This window comes from Rhinolophus ferrumequinum, chromosome 14 (genome assembly GCF_004115265.2).
Source record: "Rhinolophus ferrumequinum isolate MPI-CBG mRhiFer1 chromosome 14, mRhiFer1_v1.p, whole genome shotgun sequence".
NCBI lineage: Eukaryota > Metazoa > Chordata > Mammalia > Chiroptera > Rhinolophidae > Rhinolophus > Rhinolophus ferrumequinum.
Genome location: NC_046297.1, coordinates 39243852 through 39264507, shown reverse-complemented (window position 1 = coordinate 39264507; position 20656 = coordinate 39243852). Strand labels below are relative to the sequence as shown.

The following is a 20656-nucleotide window of genomic DNA, read 5'->3' as shown; positions in this document are numbered from 1 at the left end:
ACCATCATTGAGAATCACCTAAAATCTGGCTGAACAAAAGCCCTACAACTAAAGATACACAGAAGACACCTTGAGACTGGTAGGAGGGGCAAAGACGTGGAACAGGCTGGTCCCACACCCATGTGTGACCATTAAAAAAGGAGGGATATCTCGGCTGTGGAGGTCCCTCCAGAGAAGCAAGGGGTCCCAGCCCCTCCCCAACCCAGGATTCCACTGCTGGGGAGAGAAGACCCCATAATTTCAGGCTGTGAAAACCAGTGGAGATTATGACTAAGTGAGATGGAGGGCAGCTGCACTCACAGGCATGCCTTTTAAAAGGACCACGTACAGATTTACTCACTGATGGAATCACTGGCTCTGAGCTCCAGCACTGGGGCACAGCTGGAGAGGCGACAGGGACAAATAGGGGGAACTGAGTTGTTTGACTTCAGGACAGGGGCTGGAGGGGCTCTTTCTCCTGGATGGACGGGCTGGCGGAGGCCGTTGTGTGTTTATTGAGCCCTCCCCCTTCCTGGCTTGCAGATGCAGGTGGTTGCCCTATCTGAGTCTACATCAAGCTGGCTAACACCATTTGTTTACCACACCTTAGTGATTCGAGATCCCGCCCTCCCAACTTTTGGTCACATCCAAACCACATTTTTTGTACAAGTGGCTTTTTTTTGTACAAACTGCTCATGCTGCAGACTTTCCTAGGGTGTCTCAAAGATTTGCCAAACCCAGACATGCAGCATCTGGCTTGAGCATGTCTTGTACCTCTGGCTGAGCAGCCCTAAGCCAGACACTAGTGACAGCTGGCCTTGGCTCACGGCTTGGCCTCTCAAGGTACTTCCAAACACAGCATGAGTGGTGGCCATCTGAGAGTTTCTTTTGACTACTGCTGGGTGGATGGGGTGGGGCACGGGCTGTGGCTGAACTTGACCTATAGTGGGTCCCCTCCCAGGTGACCTTGGGGATGGTGCCCCCAGTGGCTAGCTCTGAAACAAGTTGGAGCGTCACCCAGCTGCCTCCAAGGACAACACACTCAAGGGGCAGATTGGGCAGGCACCAGAGTCCTGCTGTGGCAAATTCTGCTTTGTAGGGTCAGCCCCTGCACCACAGCTCCTCCACTAGTCAAGACCAGGCCTCACAATCAGTGAGGCTGAGGGTCAATCCCTCCCACTGATGTGCAAATAGCAACCGAAGCTCAACTATAAGAGGACGACATACAAAACCTACACCATAGACACACCTGGAGTGCACGGCTCAAGTGACAGAAAGATATGCCACTGTGCTCCACAGCACAACTACTGTATAAGGCCACTATATTAAGACAGGAAGACACAACAGCACTACATAATACATATAAACAAACACAGGGGGGCAGCTAAAATGGGGAGACAGAGAAACATGTCCCAAATAAAAGAACAGAACAAAGCTCCAGAAAAAGAACTAAACAAAAATGGAGACAATCTACCAGACACAGAATTCCAAACATTGGTTGTAATGATACCCAATGATCTCAGGGAGAACTTCAATGAAGAGATAGGAAACATAAAAAAGAAGGTAGAAAATAATTAATATCAGTTCAGAAATAAAGAATACAATAATGGAAATGAAGAATACATTACAGGGACTCAACAGATTAGAAGAAGCAGAGGATCAATCAGTGATTTAAAAGATAAGGTAGGAGAAAGCACCCAATCAGAACAGGAAAAAGAAAAAGGAATCCAAAAATTTGAGGAGAGTTTAAGGGGCTTCTGAGACACTCTCAAGCATAACAACATTCACATTTTAGGGGCACCAAAGGGAGAAGAGAGAGACCAAGGAATTGAAAACCTATTTGAAGACGTAATGACAGAAAACTTCCCTAACCTGGCAAAGAAAATAGATAAACAAGCCCAAAAGCACAGAGAGTCCCAAACAAGATGAACCTAAACAGGCCAACAACACCAAGGCACATCATAATTAAAATGCCAAAGGTTAAAGTGAAAGAGAGAATCTTAAAAGAAGCAAGAGAAAGGCTCCCATAAGACTATCAGCTGATTTCTCAACAGAAACTTTGCAGGCCAGAAGGGATTGGCACAAAATATTCAATGTGATGAAAAGCAAGGATCTACAACCAAGATTACCCAGGAAAGCTATAATTTAAAATTGAACAACAGATAAAGAACTCCCCCCCCAGACAAGAAGAAGCTAAAGGAGTTCATCACCACCAAGCCAGTATTACAAGGAATCTTAGAGGGACTTCTTTAAGGTGAAAAAATAAAATAAAATAAAAAATATGAATAAAATGGCAATAACTACATACCTATCAACAATTACTTTCAATGGAAATGGATTAAATGCTCCAATCAAAAGATAGGGGAGCTGAATGGATAAGAAAACAAGACCCTTACAAATGCTGCCTACAACAGACTCACTTCAGATCAAAAGACACACACAGACTGAAAATAAAGGGATGGAAAAAGATATTTCATGAAAATGGAAACAAACAAAAACCTGAAGTAGCAATACTTATACCAGACAAAATAGACTTTAAAATAAAGACTATAACAAGAGACAAAGAAGGACCTAGTAATCCCACTTCTGGGTATTTATCTGAATAAACCCAAAGTGCTACATCAAGGAGAGGTGCTCATCCATATGTTCATTGCAGCATTATTTACATAAGCCAAGATATGAAGGCAACCTGGGTGTCCCTGAATGATTGAATGGATAAAGAAGAGTGGTACATATATACAGTGAACTATTACTCAGCTTTAAAAGATAATGAAATCTTGCCATCTGTGACAACATGGATGGATCTAGAGGGTATTGTGCTGAGTGTAGTAAGTCAGACAACAAAAGACAAATATCATATGATTTCACTTATAAATGGAATCTAAAGAACAAAATAAACTAATGAAACAGAAACAAACTCTTAGATACAGAGAACATTTTGATGGTTGCCAGATGGGAGGGGGATTGGGAGTAGGTGGAAAGGGGAAGGGACTAAGAAGTAGAAATTGGTTGTTACACAGTAGTCATGAGGATGTAGGGCATATCATAAGGAATATAGTCAATAATATTGTAATAACTATGTATGGTGTCAGACGGGTACTAGATCTATTGGGGTAATATATGGGAGGTTGGGGGCAGGGTAAAAAAGGTGAATGGATTAAGAAATACAAATTGGTAGTTACAAAATAGTCCTGGGGATATAAAGTATGGAAATATAATCAATAATATGGTAATACTATGTATAGTGCCAGGTGGGTACTAGTTGGGAGATCACTTCCTAAATTATATAAATGTCTAACCACTGTGCTGTACACATGAAACTATAAAATAATATTGAATGTCAACTCTAATTGAAAAATTCAAAGGCGGAAGAAGATAAAAAAGAATCAGAGGTTCAAATTTCCAGATATAAAACAAACAAGTCTTAGGGATGTAATATACAACATAGAAATATAGTCAATAATATGGTGATAATGTGGTACAGTGTCAATGGTTGCTGGACTTATCATGGTGATCACTTCTTTTGCATAGGAAATATAATCAATAATGTGGTAATAACTCTGCAAAGTGCCAGGTGGATACTGCTGAATAACTATGATGTACACCTGAAACTAATATAATATAATATGTTAGCTATAATAAAAATCTTTAAAAAATAGTACTAAGAGAAATGTCAGAGAGTTTACTGCCTATGTTTTCTTCTGGGAGTTTTATGGTTTTGGGTCTTACACTTAAGTCTTTAATCTATTTTGAGGTTATTCTTGTATAGTGTAAGAAGGTGGTCTAGTTTTTTGTTTGTTTGTTTGCATTATCTGTCCATTTTTCCCAACACAATTTATTTTATAGAGTGCCTTTACCCCATTGTATATTCTTGCCTCCTTTGTCATAGGTTAATTGATCATATAGGTGTGAGTTTATTTCTGGGCTGTTTATTATGTTCTATTGATCTTTGTGTCTGTTTTTATGCAAGTACCATGCTGTTTTTATTACTATAGCCTTGTAGTATAGTTTGATATCACATAGCATGATACATTCAACTTTGTTCTTTCTGAAGACTGCTGTGGCTATTCAAGGTCTTTTGTGGTGCCATATAAATTTTAGAATTATTTGTTTTAGTTCTGTGAAAAATGCCATTGGTAATTTGATAGGAATTGCACTGAATCAATAGATAGCTTTGGGTAGTATAAACATTTTAACGATGTTAAGTCTTCCTATCCATGAGCATAGTACATGCTTCCATTTATTTTTATCTTCCTCAATTTCTTTCTTCAATGTCTTCTAACTTTGAGTACAAGTATTTTACCTCTAAAAACACCAATTAATTCCATTTCACCCAATGTGTCATTTAAGTCTGCTGTTTCCTTGTTGATTTTCTGTTTAGACCTAAATACTGACCTTTAATTCGGTCAATATATATGTATTTAGGTGCTGCTATGTTGGGTGCATAAATGTGTATAAGGTTTATATCCTCTTGTTGAATTGATCCCTTTATCATTATGAAATGTCCTTGTCTCTTATTATAGCTGTTTTAAAGTCTATTTTGTCTGATATACTCATAAGTATTGCTACCCCAGGTTTTTTTCCCCTCATTTCCATTTGCATGAAATACCTTTTCCATCCCTTTACTTTCCGTTTCTGTGTGTCTTTTGATCGGAAGTGGTTTCTTGTGGACAGCATATGTATGGGTCTTGTTTTCTTATCCACTAGCTACCCTATGTCTTTTGATTGGAGCATTTAATCCATTTACATTTAAAGTAATTATTGATAGGTATGTAGTTGTTACCACTTTGTTATTCACATTTATGTTCTTTTCCTTTCCTCTCTTCTCCTTAGAGAAGTCTCTTTAACATTTCTTGTAATACTGATTTGGTGGTGATGATCTCCATTAGCTTTTTCTTGCCTGGGAAGCTCTTTATCTCTCCTTGAATTTTAAGTGACAGCCTTGCTAGGTAGTCCTGGTTGTAGGTCCTTGCTTTTCATCACTTTGAAAATTTCATGCCAATTCTTTCTGGCCTGCAAAGTTTCTGTTGAGAAATCAGCTGATAGTTTTATGGGAGTTCCCTCATAGGTAACTACTGTGATTCCCCGAAAATAAGACCAAATCTTATACCATATTTCCCTAAAAATAAGACTAGGTGTTATATATTAATTTTTGCTCCAAAAAATGCATTAGGGCATATTTTCAGGGGATGTCCTGTACAACAATCTACATTTATTCAAAAACAGTCATGTCATCTTCTTCTGGAACATTGTCATAATGTACTAAATGTGTCTGTCTTGCTGACAGTCTTAACTGGGGCTTATTTTCGGGGTAGGTCTTATTTTTGGGGAAACACGGCAATTGCCTTTCTCTTGCTGCTTTTAAGAGTCTCTTTGTCTTTAACCTTTGGCATTTTAATTATGATGTGTCTTAGAATGGGCCTGTTTAAGTTCATCTTGTTTGGAACTCTCTGCACTTCCTGGGGCTTGTATGTCTATTTCTTTCAAAAGGTTAGGGAAATTTTCAGTCATTATCTCTTCAAATAGGTGCTCAATTCCTTGTTCTCTCTCTTCTCCTTGTACCCCAATGATGTGAATGTTGTTACATTTGATGTTGTCCCAGAGGTCCCTTCAACAACCTTTTAAAAAAATTCCTTTTCTTTTTGCTGTTCCGATTGGGTGTTTTCTGCTACTTTGTCTTCCGATTCAATCCTCTGCTTTATCTAATCTTGCTTTTGTTTCCTTCTAGTGTATTCTTCATTTTATTTATTGTACTTTTCATTTCTGACTGGTTCTTTTTTTATGGTTTCTATGTGCTTACTTTTATGGTTTCTTTTTATGCTTACTATCTCTGTGTTGAAGTTCTAAGTTCCTCAAGCATCCTTAAAACCAGTGTTTTGAATTCTGTATCTGATAGATTGCTTGTCTCCATTGTTTATTTTTCTGGAGTTTTGTCCTATTTTTTCATTTGGGACATGTTTCTTTATCTCCTCATTTTGGCTGCCTACTTGTGTTTGTTTCTATGTATTAGGTAGAGCTGGTATGTCTGCCAGTCTTGGCAAGGTGGCCTTATTTGGTAGGTGTCCTGTGGGACCCAGTGGCACAGTCTCCCTGGTCACCTGGTCTAGAAGCTCCAGCAGTGTCCCTTGTGTGGACATTTCCAATACCATTCTTGCTGCAGTGGTTCTTGGCTCCTCCACTGCTCTGGCAGGGGGTGGGAGTGGGCTTGGAGTTAAGAGAACATATCATATAGGGAAGCAGAAATCTCCTGGCCCCTCCAACTATAGGTCATCTATTTAGCCACAAAATAGTAAATATTCTCTTTCTGTTCTAAACAATATAATAAATCCATGTTCAAACTGCTACTTGCTTTGCTTCCCATTGGCTCCTAACTCACAGATCTCATACTGTGAGCATCATCCAGAAATTTCCTCAAGCATGATATGGTCTTTAGCTTTAGTTATTTTCTCCTATTAAAAGAGGGATGTAGCATGGGAGGGGCACCCTCTTTAAGTCCTGGTGCCAGAAAAGAAATCTTTCATTTTTCCTTTGGTCTTGTATTTCTAAGTCTTTTCTCCCCCCCACATTTTAGAGCTCATAGCTGTGAGGCGCTCCAAGTCTCCAAAGTCTTCCTCTCCTTGATATCTGGTCCTTGAGAAGGGATGTCTAATTACTCTCCAGTAACCAGTATCTCCCTCTCAGAGTATGTGTAAAATCTGAGTATACACGATATACTCACTGTTCTCGTGTTAGATTTTTACTATCACATTTCAGTCCAGATTCTTCAGTGGAAAACTTACTGTCATATAATTAACTTTTACTGAATATTTTGTCTAAATATGGTTCACCCATTTTTATCAGGATATTGTATCAATTAGTATTCAGTCATACCCAAGACCAGATGGAGTTGGCTGTTTCTTAGGGGAACAAAAAAAAAAAGCCAACTTGAGTAATTACCTGGCTGGTGTCCTAACTGTCTTAATGTGTGAATCAGAGGGGCCATATGGCCCACCTGATCAATTATGTGGATATTAAGAAGGGGAGGAAAAAATAATCTAGAAAGGCATAGTTAGTCACTCAAGTTTACTATTTATGTCAGAAGTGTGTTAGTCACTCAGTCAAGATTTGCAGATTTGGCGCCTGGGAGCAGCCAGCAGTATGGATGTGTCTCTGAGTTGGTCTTGAAAAGCCTTAATATTATAGGGAGATGAAAATGTTTTTGGAGTCTACATTACACATGTTAAGAAATCAGAGGTAGCACAGAGTCCTATGTATGAAAAAAATAAAACCAGTTAAAAACCATCATCATTTTGACGTTCAAAATGAAAAAGGATAAAAATCTTGCTTAACAAAACCATCATTCCTTACTTGTGCCCATTTTGAGTGACAGATGTCTCCTCATTGCCATAAATTCCTCACCTGCCTTAACGCCCAGTAGAGTCCTACCTTGAGTCATATTACCTCTCTTTATTTTCAAATCGCTTTTCTTGAGTGACAGGCACAAAAATCTCTCTTCCTTGGAGTAATTCATATGACTTTCAGACAGTAATTCATAATTTCATTTAAAAACTCAGTTTTTAAAAAAACAATGATGCAGAACAGGGGTTGCAAAGTGCAGCCCATAAGCAGAATTGTTTTGTTTGGTTCTCACAAAGTTTTTAAAGTGAGAAATTTCACATAAAAATACAGATTTTTCCATGGCTATAGTCAACTGGAGTTGAGTGGCAAGTGCCAGCCTGAGATGAGCCCTCTTCAATTCTCTAAGGATGTGCACTGGGTCTGCTTCATTTACTTACACCACCTGCGTGATTCTGTACCTGAACTCTGACCTGAACAACCACCTCTGACACTATGGATAAACTGAGGTACAGAGTCACTCTTAGAGGAAAACACAGCTTAACTCCATGGGGACTCAGCTTAGTCTGTGTGAATGGGGGAGGACTTAAAGTGGGAAAAGTTGTTTTAAAGGTACTGGAATGGTTTCTCTAAACACATAAATCTTTGGGGGAAGCAAAGAAATGATATTGAAAGACAAAAAAAAGAGATGAAGGAAAGGAAGAAGAGGGCATGGCTCTCAGGAAAGACCTGTACACATTTGGTAGCAGGAACAGAATGAAAATAACCAGTCTGTTGCTCACATGTCATTATCTACCACAGACAATATCCAGGCTCCTGGCACAATGTCAATCAAGAGAGGCCATATTTACAGAGGCTGACTTCGGGATATATGTCCACCTTCTCCTCTAAATTCTACAAACTCTTCGGATTAAGCCATTCTAGCTTTGGAACTGAACCGTCATGCAAGTGCTTTTACAAAGTGGCTTTCTGTCTCGCTCACCAGCCTATAAAGTGTGTGTGATAGGAGATGCCCATGATGTTGGATTCAGGGTCAGGATACAACTGGCACTTTCAATCCTGATATTCCTTTTTGGATTCAGTAATGAAAATAAATGTTTTCTCTGAAAAACCTTATTTTTAAAAATATTACAAACATTATAAACATTACACCACGTGATTTCTCTCTTTGCACTGGTGCATAAAGCTCAGAAGCAAATCTGTGGCTAGCCTCTAGCAAGTATAGCAGACACAATGGAATGAGATGCATTTAGGCACCTCACTGTTTTGCTTTTAAAAATTTTCCAGCCCTTAACTTTCCTTTGTTCTTTTTCTTGACTATTAATATTTAAGTGCTTTTAAAAATGTCTCATTGCGATCAGATATTACACAAGTACAGAAAGAATAACCGAACAGGACATTCCAGACGGCAAGCAGTATCTTCAGTCAAATTATCTCAGGTAATAGGAAATGGAACGATAAAACTTATGGGTAGTAATTGATTGTAATATATAATTGAACATTTTAACTGCAAGATGTTTGCCCATTAATTAAAAATTCAATTTAATTTTTGTTCATTTCCCCCATATCTTTGATGAAAATACCTACTTCATGAAAACTGGTGACTTATTTGACAAGAGAGAGTCTTCTCATTGGTTTCTTTCACCACTATAGTCACCTGGCGGGTGTCTGAGATGTGCTGGGTGATATGAGAGGATTCACTTCCCCACCGCCATGCCAGAACCCTAACTCCATGTAGACTGTGGTCATCCTCCATGAAGATCTTGGCCTTCTTCAATCCAGGACCTGGTGTAATCCATGCAGGTTCTTAGATTACACGAAATGAAGGTGATTCCAGTTTCTTTTTCCATGTTACCCTTTTTCAATGACTTTTTAATGGGATATCCCAAGATTCATATCCCTGTTGGGATCTTTCCTCCCAATTAATCTTCCAAGTGAAAATTTACCAACCTCACTTCTTTCTTTAGAAAATTTCTGTACTATTAATGTGTTGTTGGGAAAGAAGAGAAGGAGTAAAGATATTAAAAGCGTGTCTGTGTGTACATATAGGAAAGGAAATAATAATGATAATAAAAATGATAGGTATGATATGACTAAAACATTCGTGAGTGGCATAAAAAGAGATGGGAGGGAAGAGAGAGACCTTGCATCCTAAGGGTCTCTGCACTAGGCAACACGTGGGACAGCTTGTTTTTGGTTTGGAAACTGATAATGGTTGTTTGGTACAGAAATGGCTGTGGGTAATTCAGGGAGTAAGCATTGTGCAGCTTATATATAAGGCAAGTTCAGCCTTTATAAGTCCCAGAGTTTCTAATCTGGTTGGAGACAAAGGCTTGCATATACAACTCAACCAGAGAAGAAGTCAAGTATATGATAAATTATCAAGTATATGATATCAAGTATGTGATATATTAAAAGTAATAACTGCATTCATTGGGATGCACCCAAATTTCTAAATTCAACCCATAATCAATCAATGGAAAACTCTTCTTAGATAACACCTAGTTTTGCTTTAGAAGTCCCTCTCTGAAGTGTAGTGAAAATGTTCATATTTTATGACTAGAATTTCATGGATTTCTTGATTTTTGCACTCAAAACCATGTTTTATGAGGCTTTCTCTTAATACCTCATTTTTCCCCTAAAACTATCAATGTCGCTTATTTTCTAAGGAGTTTTAAGATAACCTGTCTCGTTTCTTCAGTTTTGGTATTGCATGGCTAAACCCATTAAATGTTGGGTCTGGTCTAGGTAATACTACTGTAGTGACTACTTTCATAGTTGCAGCAATTTACAAAATTTAGATGAATTTAAACATGGCATTCCAAGTAACTTGGTAACTGAACACTGAAAATTTCAGTTTCTTTTAGGTAAATACTTAATAATTTAGCATGTTCTCTGTTCCTTTTCTCATCTCTCCAGGGCTAAGGGTTCTCTATCTTCTCACTGATGGAGGAGGGTCTGGTGTGAATCTTGTTTTCTGTCTATGCTGGCCTCTGCTGAGACTTAGCTGAACCTGCCTGGCATTTGGAATCTCCCTCTAGTTCCATTGTGTCCACTCATATACCAAGTCCTCCACAGTTTCTGGTTATCAAGTCCTTTATTCTGTACCTTTTTTTGCTGACAATGCAAGGCCCATTTGGATCCCCCGTATGCTCTTAGCCAACCTCCTTGCTTCTCTCTACTAGACACGGGGAATGAATGGTTGCTCTTGCACTCCACTTTAGGGCCATAAGAGATTGCGAGTAGGGAAGATGGAAGATGGGAAAGGCTATTTCAGAATTTTCTTTGGCAACACTTACCCTGCACATACTTTTTTAATCTCCTGGCTGTCCTGTGATAGATGGAATGAGACCCTCTGAGAGGATTTCTTTTCTGAGTTCCAGTTTTCAAGTTGGAAACTAGTCCTTCCTACTCTCAGATCTCTACCTTTCCAGGGAGGATGGTCTCTACCAATTCCCCAAGGATTCTGACCCCTGGAGGGATGACTGTGAAAATCCCTTTCTAGAGATACTGCACCAACTACCGTGTTTCCCCGAAAATAAAACCTAGTGTACCATCAGCTCTAATGCGTCTTCTGGAGCAAAAATTAATACAAGACTGGGTATTATATTATATTATAGACCAGGTCTTATATTAAAATAAGAGGGGGTCTTAAATTAATTTTTGCTCCAAAAGATGCATTAGAGGTAATGGTCTGGCTAGGTCTTATTTTTGGGGAAACACGGTATACACTTTCTAAATTTTCTCCAAGCTCTTTAACCCCAGCCCAGAAAAGGTTCTTATCTCCCCTCTGTGTTGTGGAGATATGGCTTGTATACCATCACATGTTTTTCGTCCTCTATGGTTTATATTATAAACTCTATGCTCTTAGTGCTCCAGGATTTGCCTTTGAAGAGTTAATTTTTTTTTTCCTCTTTCAATGCCATTGTATCTTCCCCTCTCAAAAGCCTATTTTGAAATTCAAAGTGAAGACTTTGATTTGCTGAATTCTGCTGGGTTCTTGGGTATTTTCCCTTCTCTAGGACAAAAGCCTCAGGCTAAAGATCTAATTTTAATGGTGAAAATATTGTAGGATAAAAAGTAAATGCCAAGAAGGAAGAATACAGCTGTCAATATTTTAAAATATTTTACAGCTACTTATATGGTATGAACTGAATGACTTAGGTGGTCTACCATAAAATTTTGCCCTTTTGGCGGGGAGCTGGGAAGAAGCAAGGCACATTTCTCAAGACGCTAAGTTCAAATAGTTTTTGAAATTTACCATAGGAGGTTTATTTTTCTCTCCCTCCTTGGTTTTGAAAATATTCCCTATGAAATCCCTTTATTTCCCATGATCCTCCAGAACCTGGGAAGGTAAGTTGGCAAAATTCCATGTAGTAAGCAATACTCACTGCCATCTAACAGACTGAACTATTTCCTTGGGGAAAGACAAAGCCTGTGGCTAAAAATGCCAAGTCTAGGATCTTAAAGCTGTACCAGAAAAACTGTGGGAAATATTGTTTTCTTGGCTGGGGAATAAGTTAGATGACTGGAATGTCTTTTTCCCAGCTTGTTAATTTCTATGATTCAAGGAGACAGACCCTAAAAGGAATGGAGGAAATACAATTTTCAGAGAACAAAAGTGAGGACTAGTTATTCTAATATTTTGAAAAGTGTTGTATGAGTATTTGATAAATATTTGCTAATGATGAAATATCACATCTAAAATAATTAATTAAATGCTTATGTTATCATGGGGTTAAGCTCCTAATTATCTGGGAAATTATCCCAGATTTCTGAGTTCAAGATTGTAAACTTGTGTTTTTTTTCATAATATTCACAGAGTGCTTATGTCAAATGCAGTGCAAATGAAGATGCTTTATTCCCTATACGGACTGTTGAAACTAAACTCACTTATGTTGAGTGTTGCCATGGTAGGTGTATAACCCATAGAAAAATGATTCATGACTAAGTGATGTATGTATGTATACATGTATGTATAAATGTGTATGTGTATGCATGTCTATGTATAATTATATATATAGTTTTTGAAAGTGAAAGGTATTTTTACCTCCTAGAAAGAATTTGATATTTCAATCTCTCAGAAAATAATTTCATTTATAGGGTGTATCACTTTGTGAGGGGTGTAAATGTCTAACTATTACATTGCTTTGTACACCTGAAAGATATATATATATATATATATATATATATATATATATATATATATATACTCAAATTAAAAAAATTTATATCATGGAGTAGTGGTTAAGAATATGGGTGCTGGAGTCGGATTGCCTGGGCTAAAATCATTCATTAGCTGTGTGACCTGGGCAAGGTACTGAACCTTTCTGTATAGCAGTAACCTCATCTTAACTGTACCTGCCCCACGGAGTGGTTGTGGGGATTAAGTGAATTAGAACATGGCACTGTATAAAGTACAAAACAAATGTGAACTTTGATTATAATTACTAAAACGTGCAAGGCCCATGCTAGATGCTCCAGGGGATAAAAAAGAGAGTCTCTACCTTTATATAGTTTACTATCTAATTGGGAACCCAAGCTACAGTCCAATATAAAGTTAAATAATGCCTGAGAAGAAAACCAACCATTCACTTCAGCAGCACAGCTCAGTCTCTGAAATATAGAAGCCATGGGGGCTGGGTGACCTACATCGAGAGGAGTAGCTTTATATAAGGTGTTAGTCTCATATTTATTTCCTTTCACTTGATGCTTATCTTTTTGACATGATTAAAAAAAGGCTTACGGCAGATTATATAATAAACATCATTTGCAGTGACCCAGCCTACATTAATCCTGTAGTGGCTTAGTCCTGGGTGTTAAATGATGCCGATGCTGGATTAAGGCTCTTGACAACAGAGGTTGGTCAAGCTGTGAGTACTCTGAGAAGTGGGCCAACCCATCATTGCTGCATTTTATAGAGAGATGGTGATCGCTTCAGCTGATTTGTAAATTTTTCTGAGGTTTACAGAGAATTCCAGATTGTGGTTATCCACCTTCAGAAGCAATTCTATAAAAGGACTGGCATAAAACTGCATGTCTAATTGCCAAAATGAATATTACAGTTAAGAAATTCTCCACAAGATCAAGGACAGGGCTGCTTATTATGGTCTGGGATGATCATGGAAGGCCTTGGGGAAGAAGTGAATATGAAAGGGCCTTCAACAGGAATTTAAGGTAATCCTTGGATTAATCCCTTTTCAGTCAAATATTAATTCCCCTAACTTAATTTTTTAACTTATCACTCCAGAGTTTCACATAAAGACTGTCTTTGAATGGTACCCATAACAAAAGATAACTTTTTGGTTAAATTATGTGTTTAATAGGTTTCCAGTGTTGATCTGATTATACAACCTTCATCTATAACATTGTTCCTGTGGGGAAAAGGGCATTCTGAATTTCAGACAATTAACTTATAAACCCATTTTCGAAAACTCTGGTTTGATTGGTTCTTTCACCAATTTATTGAGTGCTTTTCATGTATCAGACATTGTTGTGGGTACATATGAATAAAACAAAGATCCCTGCCTTCATGGAACTGACATTCTAGAGAGGAGAGACAATTAAACAATAAACATAATAAATAATTGGTATAGTATGCTGAAAGGTGCTAAGTTCTATGGAAAAAAGAAAAATTAGAGCAGGGTAAGAGGGCTGAGGATGGGTGGTAATTTTGAATAAGATGGTCATTGAGAAGTTAACATTTAAGCAAAGTGTGAAGGGAGCCAGCCAAGATGACTGACTACATCTGCGTGAAGAGCGCTTAAGGTAGAAGGAAGAGCCAGTGCAAAGGCCCTGAGGTAGGAGCTTACCTAGTAAGTTTGAGGAACAGCAACGACGTTGTTGGAGGGGTGGGAGAGAGAAGATGAGGTCAGAGAAGTAAGTTGGGTAGAGGTGGGGGTGGAACTTGCTACATCAGGTAGAGCCTTGCAAGCCTCACCAGGCTATATTATACAGCCTTTGAGAAAGTTAGAGGTCACTTGCATGGGCCTGTCTTAATGTAAGGCCTGCATCTATCAAAATAACCACTCCTTTTCCTTGTCTCCTATACATCAACTTTAATGTGCATACAAATCACCTGAAACCTTGTTAAAATTGAAATTCTGATTAGCAGGTTTGGGATGGGGCCTGAAATTCTGCATTTTAAACAAACATGCAGATGATGCCAGGCTACTGGTCCACAATCACACATGAGTAATGAGAGTAAGATGTGCTGAGCTCCCAGGGACTTTGGGACTTACCTCTGCATTACCTGGTTGCAAGGAACTTCTCGTTCCCTTTGAGACTGAAAGGATAACATCAAAAGGCTTTTGTTCACACTTTTATATAGGTCATGGTCTCACCACTGCCCTACTTCATGGTCCTATCACCTGGCTAGTAAGAGCATGGTCTAGGGCTCCCTCCAGGAATATGAGATGGGTTGTCTGGCTGTTTCCACGCAGGTTCTAAGCAGTTTCTAGTGCCTCTTCACTGCCACTATGGAGGCTCTGCTTCTGAACTTCAAGCGGGGAAACCCTACTCTGCTCCTTCAATGATAATTAAACTCTGACCACATTCCTGTCTCACTACAATAACAGGAGTTCTGATTTGTGGCTTTCACTCCTAGCCCTATACTTTGAGTGATAGCTCAGCTCTGTAAACTGGGCCTGAGGCAGCTAGAGGGCTTGGGTGATGCTCCCAGACAGAAGTGCTCTGCTGATGCCTGTTTAACAGGCAAGGCTGTGTTCTCAAGAGCTAGCAAGGTAACTGACAGCTGAGTGGGCCTGAAAGGACTTGTGAATATATGAAGCATAGGTTATGAGTCAGATAAGGTAGGCTTGGGTTTGAACTGTGCTTCCATCCCTTACTGTGTAATCTCAGAAATGTTCCTTGAAGTCCCTGGGCCACAGTTTTCTCATGTGGAAACTGAGAATGATAACAGTATCTCCTTAATATACTGAGATAATGCATATAAAGCACTTACGTAGTAAAGTGCCTAATACATAATGAGACTCACAAAATACTAGCTGCTATTATTTTTATAATTACTATTAACATCCCACCACGTACCACATCGCTTTGTGGCCTGGCATTATAGTACTCATCTTTTTATGCCCTGGGAGTTAAGGTACCAGGGCAAATTCCTCCGCAAAGGCTTTCAAAGATGAGGCACTGAGGCCAATAGCAGTTTCACCATGATAGATGTCACAGGAAATAATTGAAGGAACTGAAGATATTTAGTTTAGAAAGTAGATAACGGGGAGATAGACGTGATAATGGGGGGCTGCCTTCAGGTTGTCTTGTATGAGGAATTACACATGTTCTGGAGACCCCCGAGGGCACAACAGAGACCAAAGAAAAGAAATTAAAGGGAAGCACATCCCTTTCTAAAGCAAAGTGAGTTAGGAAGAGAGAGGAAGAAGGGCGTATGTGAGGGTCATCTCCTGCGCAGCTGCGGTGGCAGAGCCAATCACCGGGCGCAGCCCGTCCTCGCAGGACGGTACAGTCGTACAGTCGTGACGACGTGGTTGCCATGGAGAGTACCGCTCACTTGGGACCGCGAGCTGGCGCCACAGGCAACCGGGTTGGAGTGTGCCTTTGAAGTCACGTCGGCTACCACCATGAGCGGCCGAAGTCGGGGTAGAAAGTCCTCCCGCGCCAAAAGCCGGGGAAAAGGCCGTGCCAAAGCCCGAGTCCGCACAGCTCCTGATGACGCCCCGCGTGAGCCGAATCCTCCCCAGTTCCAGAGTCTGGAGGAGGAAACCACGGCAGCACAGGTGCAGGCTGGCGAGGGTTGGGGTAGCCTGGAAACCGCTGCGCCGGTGCCGCTCTTCCGCGCGGGGGAAGAGGCTGCCTGCGGGCTCCCTCTGGATTGTGGCCTCGCGCTCCGGGCCCGAGCGGCGGGGGATCGGGGGCGGGCTGAGACCAGGCTCGGCCCGGGAAAGGCCACGTCCCTCTCGGAGCGACTGGCGACAGACACTGTCTTCGTAGGAACCGTGGGAACTGTGGGAACGCCGAAAAATGCCCCCCGCGTTGGAAATCGGCGTGGGCCTGCTGGGAAGAAGGCCCCAGAAACCTGTAGCACCATGGGGAAGGTGTCTCAGGCCAAAGCTGGTGGGAAGCCGAAGAAAGGGACCTCTGGGGAGTGTATATCCGTCCCAGCGGAAGAGGAAAATGAGGTGGAAAAGGATGCAGGCTCAGGGCCCCTGGCGTCGGATGGCAGCATGGATACGCTGGAGACCGTCCAGCTGAAGCTGGAGACAATGAATGCCCAAGCAGACAGGGCCTACCTTCGGCTCTCCCGCAAGTTTGGGCAGTTGCGACTGCACCACCTAGAGCGTAGAAACCTCCTTATCCAGAATATCCCGGGCTTCTGGGGGCAAGCTTTTCAGAACCACCCCCAGCTGTCATCCTTTCTGAACAACCAAGATAAAGAAGTACTCAGCTACTTGAACAGCTTAGAGGTGGAAGAGCTTGGCCTCGCCAGATTGGGCTACAAAATCAAGTTCTACTTCGGGCGCAATCCCTATTTTCAAAATAAGGTGCTCATCAAGGAATATGGGTGTGGTCCTTCAGGTCAGGTGGTGTCTCGGTCTACGCCAATCCAGTGGCTCCCAGGGCACGATCTCCAGTCTCTAAGCCAGGGGAACTCAGACAACAGCCGTAGCTTCTTTGGGTGGTTTTCAAACCACAGCTCCATTGAGTCTGACAAGATTGTCGAGATAATTAATGAGGAACTGTGGCCCAATCCCTTGCAGTACTACCTTATGAGTGAAGGGGCCCGTGTAGAAAAAGGAAAGGAGGGCAGGCAGGGCCCAGCAAGACAGCCAGTGGAGACCCCTGAGCCTGGGGTAAACAAATCCAGCTGATCTTGCACAAGTCTTGCTACTACCTCCTTGTGGACCAGTGCCTGGCTGACCACATGTGTTTGGCTGTCTGCCTCCTCTCTTCATGTTGACTACTGTGCATTCTTTCCCATCTGAATTTCAGTTACAAGAATATGACATTTATGATCATGTTTTTTTGCTTTCCCATGGCCTTGTTTTTTTACTAGTGTCACATATTGTGTGATCTCACACCTAATGTTTATGTGTTAAGAACACATGCTTCAGATGTGTGCTGCCTTTATCTACATGCCTGGACCTTGTTGTTGGCTCTGGGCTTTCCCACCTGTCTTTAACATGGACACTCATGAGTCATTCTCCAAGAGGACCAATGCATCCTTAAGCTCTGCTCCTTTAGGGCCATTGACTTGGTGGGCTTCATATTCATGCTGGTCATGCATGCCATGTATGACAAGATTTTCTGTTGCCACTGCAAAATGAAGCTAGTACACATGGTAACGGCCATCAACCAGAACTGATTGTTCAGTAACTTGGGGTCACTGGCCAAGGTTCCTCCTACTGGATCTCTGACCAGGGGTCCATGCTACCCTGTAGGACATACAGCAGAATGGCGCTTGACTGCTGTGCATGGATGAGGTTAAGGGTGAGAGCAGTATGCCATGTGTTCTATACCATCATGCATCTCTTCCTGCCTCTGGGCCCTTCTACTGGTGAACCTTCACCAAGCTCTGCACTGTGCCCCATCACCATCAGGCCATTGAGTTTTGTCTAGGTTGCTGTTGGCCCCAATTGGCTTCCTGTTCAACAAGGACCTCATGAACTGCCTGTGGACCCAGGCCTCCTGCCAGTGTATGAGACACACACCTACTCTCCAAATAGCCTTCCAGGAAGGCTATTGGCTGCCAGACTGATGGGTGGACTGGTATGCATGGACATGTGATCACTGTCATCATGCTGTGGCTCCAGATGATGGTGGGGACTAGAAACACATAGAATGTAGGTACTTTTGTCAACTCCCCTTATCCCTTCCTCACACATGACCACAGTGGAATAGTGGGGTTGCTGGGGAAGAGGTATTCTGATAATGTGAGCCTGTGTCTACATCTCACACCTCCATACATCCTTACTCACTTTTCCTTCTTTGCTTCTACCTTTGAACACCCATAGGAATAGCCTTTAAAGTCTCCAGTGTGGGGCATCACAAGGCTTTCTCCTGGGGTTTGGGGACGAGGGTGGGCAGAATCTCTTCTGGATCTCCAAGACTGATTTCCTTGGGGTGTAAAAGCTGAGCTGGGCCCTCCCTACCCAAGCTTGCTTTGTGTTTTATTTCCCCCTCTCATCCCTGAAGATGGGGAAGTAGGGCTGTATCTATATTTGTCCTCCCCCTAACTTTCCTTTTCTTATGGAAGACCTCATTCTGAGATCCCAAAGGACTGGGGAGGCCTTGACTCACAGTTGTAGAGAGGGTGTGCTAGGCAAGGGAGTTAGAGCAAAAGTGTAGTACAGAAATAAGTTTGGTGTGGAATGGGTCTGGAAAAGTAGGTGGAAATGGCTTGAGAAGCCTCAGGGAGAATATGCCTATCTCAGTGATGGAGGTGATGTGGAAGGACTCCTGTGGGTGGGGATGTGAGAATTAAAGGGGTTGCAGGCAAATACAGAGTAACAGAATGCATCCACAAAAGGAGAGGGTATGCCCAAAATTTTGTCTAGATCAGGATATGCCCAGAGTTTTGTCCAATCTCTATTTCATCATTAGTGTGTTTTATAAATAAGAGAAACAAACCAAAAATGGAATGATGTTATTTTGGATTCTTTTTCTTTTGTTCTAGGGATGGCCTTATGTATGTGGAAGATTAATGCTATACGCTGCTTATTTTGCCTCTAAGTACCACATTCCTCATTTTTGCCTAATGGGAAAATAGAACTTTAAGGTCTGCCTTTTTTTTTTTTTTTTAACTTGTTGCTCTTCACTATGGACATTTTCAGACATGCACAGAAGTGAAGAGGATGGTTGCTGGACCCTTTGTGCCTATAACCTAGCTACGTCATTTATTAATTGTCATCAACTTGGTTTCATCTGTATCTCTCTCTTGCCACCTGTATTGTTTATTGAAAGTCCAAGACACTGTGCCAATTCAACTGTGACTAGGAGATTGGGACTCCCTTTTGGTGGTGATAGTGGTGGGGTACACTATCATTATTGCATCAGGTCTGTTTTTCACTCCTAATGTTAACTAATGAAGTTCCACAGATAGCCCTTAGAAATGGAAGTCTTCAGAATTAACAGGGAGTCTCAGAAAGAGATTCCTGCATCCACAAAAGGAGAGAGTGACTGTTCTGTTGTAAACTCTTTTGAAGACCAATAGAATACGGTGCTTACTTGAGACCCTTTACCAGAGTATCAGTCTTTTGCTCCTGTGTAAGATGGAGACTCATGTGACTGTTAGAATTGTTTTCAGCTTGTCCTGGTTTCATAATATAGCTCTGGTCTTGGAATAATTTAGAAATTGTTGCTGTGTTCTGTGAAAATAACCTCCCAATAATAATCGGTAACTGGTTGTTTTACTTGCTAAGTTGACACCCTGGTAATAATGCAATTATTTCTTTGCTCCTAAAGAGTATAAATAGTTGTAAGCTTTCATGCATGAAGAAAAAATAAAAGCCTGTATCTCTGTTATATTTTATTTTTGAAAAAGACTTAGAGGCTGGGTAGTTGAGGGGATGTGTGTGCATTGGCCTCAATGAGGGATTCCTAAGCCTTGGGCCCTTGTACGACTAGCTGTATGACAATATATAAAATTGTGATTTCCAAACCCTTACCAGAGATTGAGATTCTGTGATTCTGGCAGGAAGCCAGGTAGTCTTTTTTTTCATAAGCTTTCCGGGTGATTCTAGTGGAAATCCAGTGCTTCTCAAATTTTTTAGTACATCTTATTTGTGGGGGGAATCCTGTTAAAATCCTGTTGAAGTACTGAATTTTGATTTCAGTACGTTGGAGTGGAACCTGAGATTCTGCGTTTCTAACAAACTTTTCAGGTGATACCAGAGCTGGTGCTTTGTGAAATGTAGGAAGGAAGGTGATCTTCAAGTCCGGCTCAGACTAGAGGAATGGTACTCAGCCCTGGCTTCACATTACAATTCTCTGGGAAGCTTAAAGAAATATACTGCTGGAGTTCCACACAAATACCAACTAAATCAGAATTGAGGGGGTAGGAAGGAAGGGGTTGGTTTAGGTATATTATTTTTAAAACATCCCAGGTGATTCTGATGTCTAGGCAGAGTCGAGAACTAACCCTAATGTTGTTCATAACACGTCCATAACAAGGAGCATGACCATTTTCCTTTGATCAGAAGAAGCAGCAGCCACATCAGGACAACCAAATGCCACATAAAGCTGCCCAGCAGAAAATGGGTGGAAAAAGTTAGAAGTGGGTTGTTAAATGACAAGAGAATAAAATCGGTTTATATGATGAAGGACTTGAATCAATAAATGTGCAGTGTTCAGGACACGTAGGTGC

General features: G+C 41.0%; 1 protein-coding gene across 2 annotated transcripts; it reads left to right on the top strand.

The window, feature by feature from the left end:
• The first annotated feature begins 15787 nt into the window (after window positions 1-15787).
• On the top strand, window positions 15788-19799 carry TSPYL5 (TSPY like 5). 2 transcript variants are annotated; one of them, XM_033125701.1, is made up of 2 exons: window positions 15788-16835; window positions 18968-19799. In XM_033125701.1, exons 1-2 carry the CDS (start codon window positions 15915-15917, stop codon window positions 19058-19060), a joined length of 1014 nt encoding a protein of 337 aa, XP_032981592.1. In that variant the 5' UTR covers window positions 15788-15914; the 3' UTR covers window positions 19061-19799. The 2 variants fall into 2 exon arrangements, with proteins under 2 accessions (XP_032981592.1, XP_032981591.1); XM_033125700.1 differs by having other exon boundaries at window positions 15788-18134.
• Window positions 19800-20656: the final 857 nt, after the last annotated feature.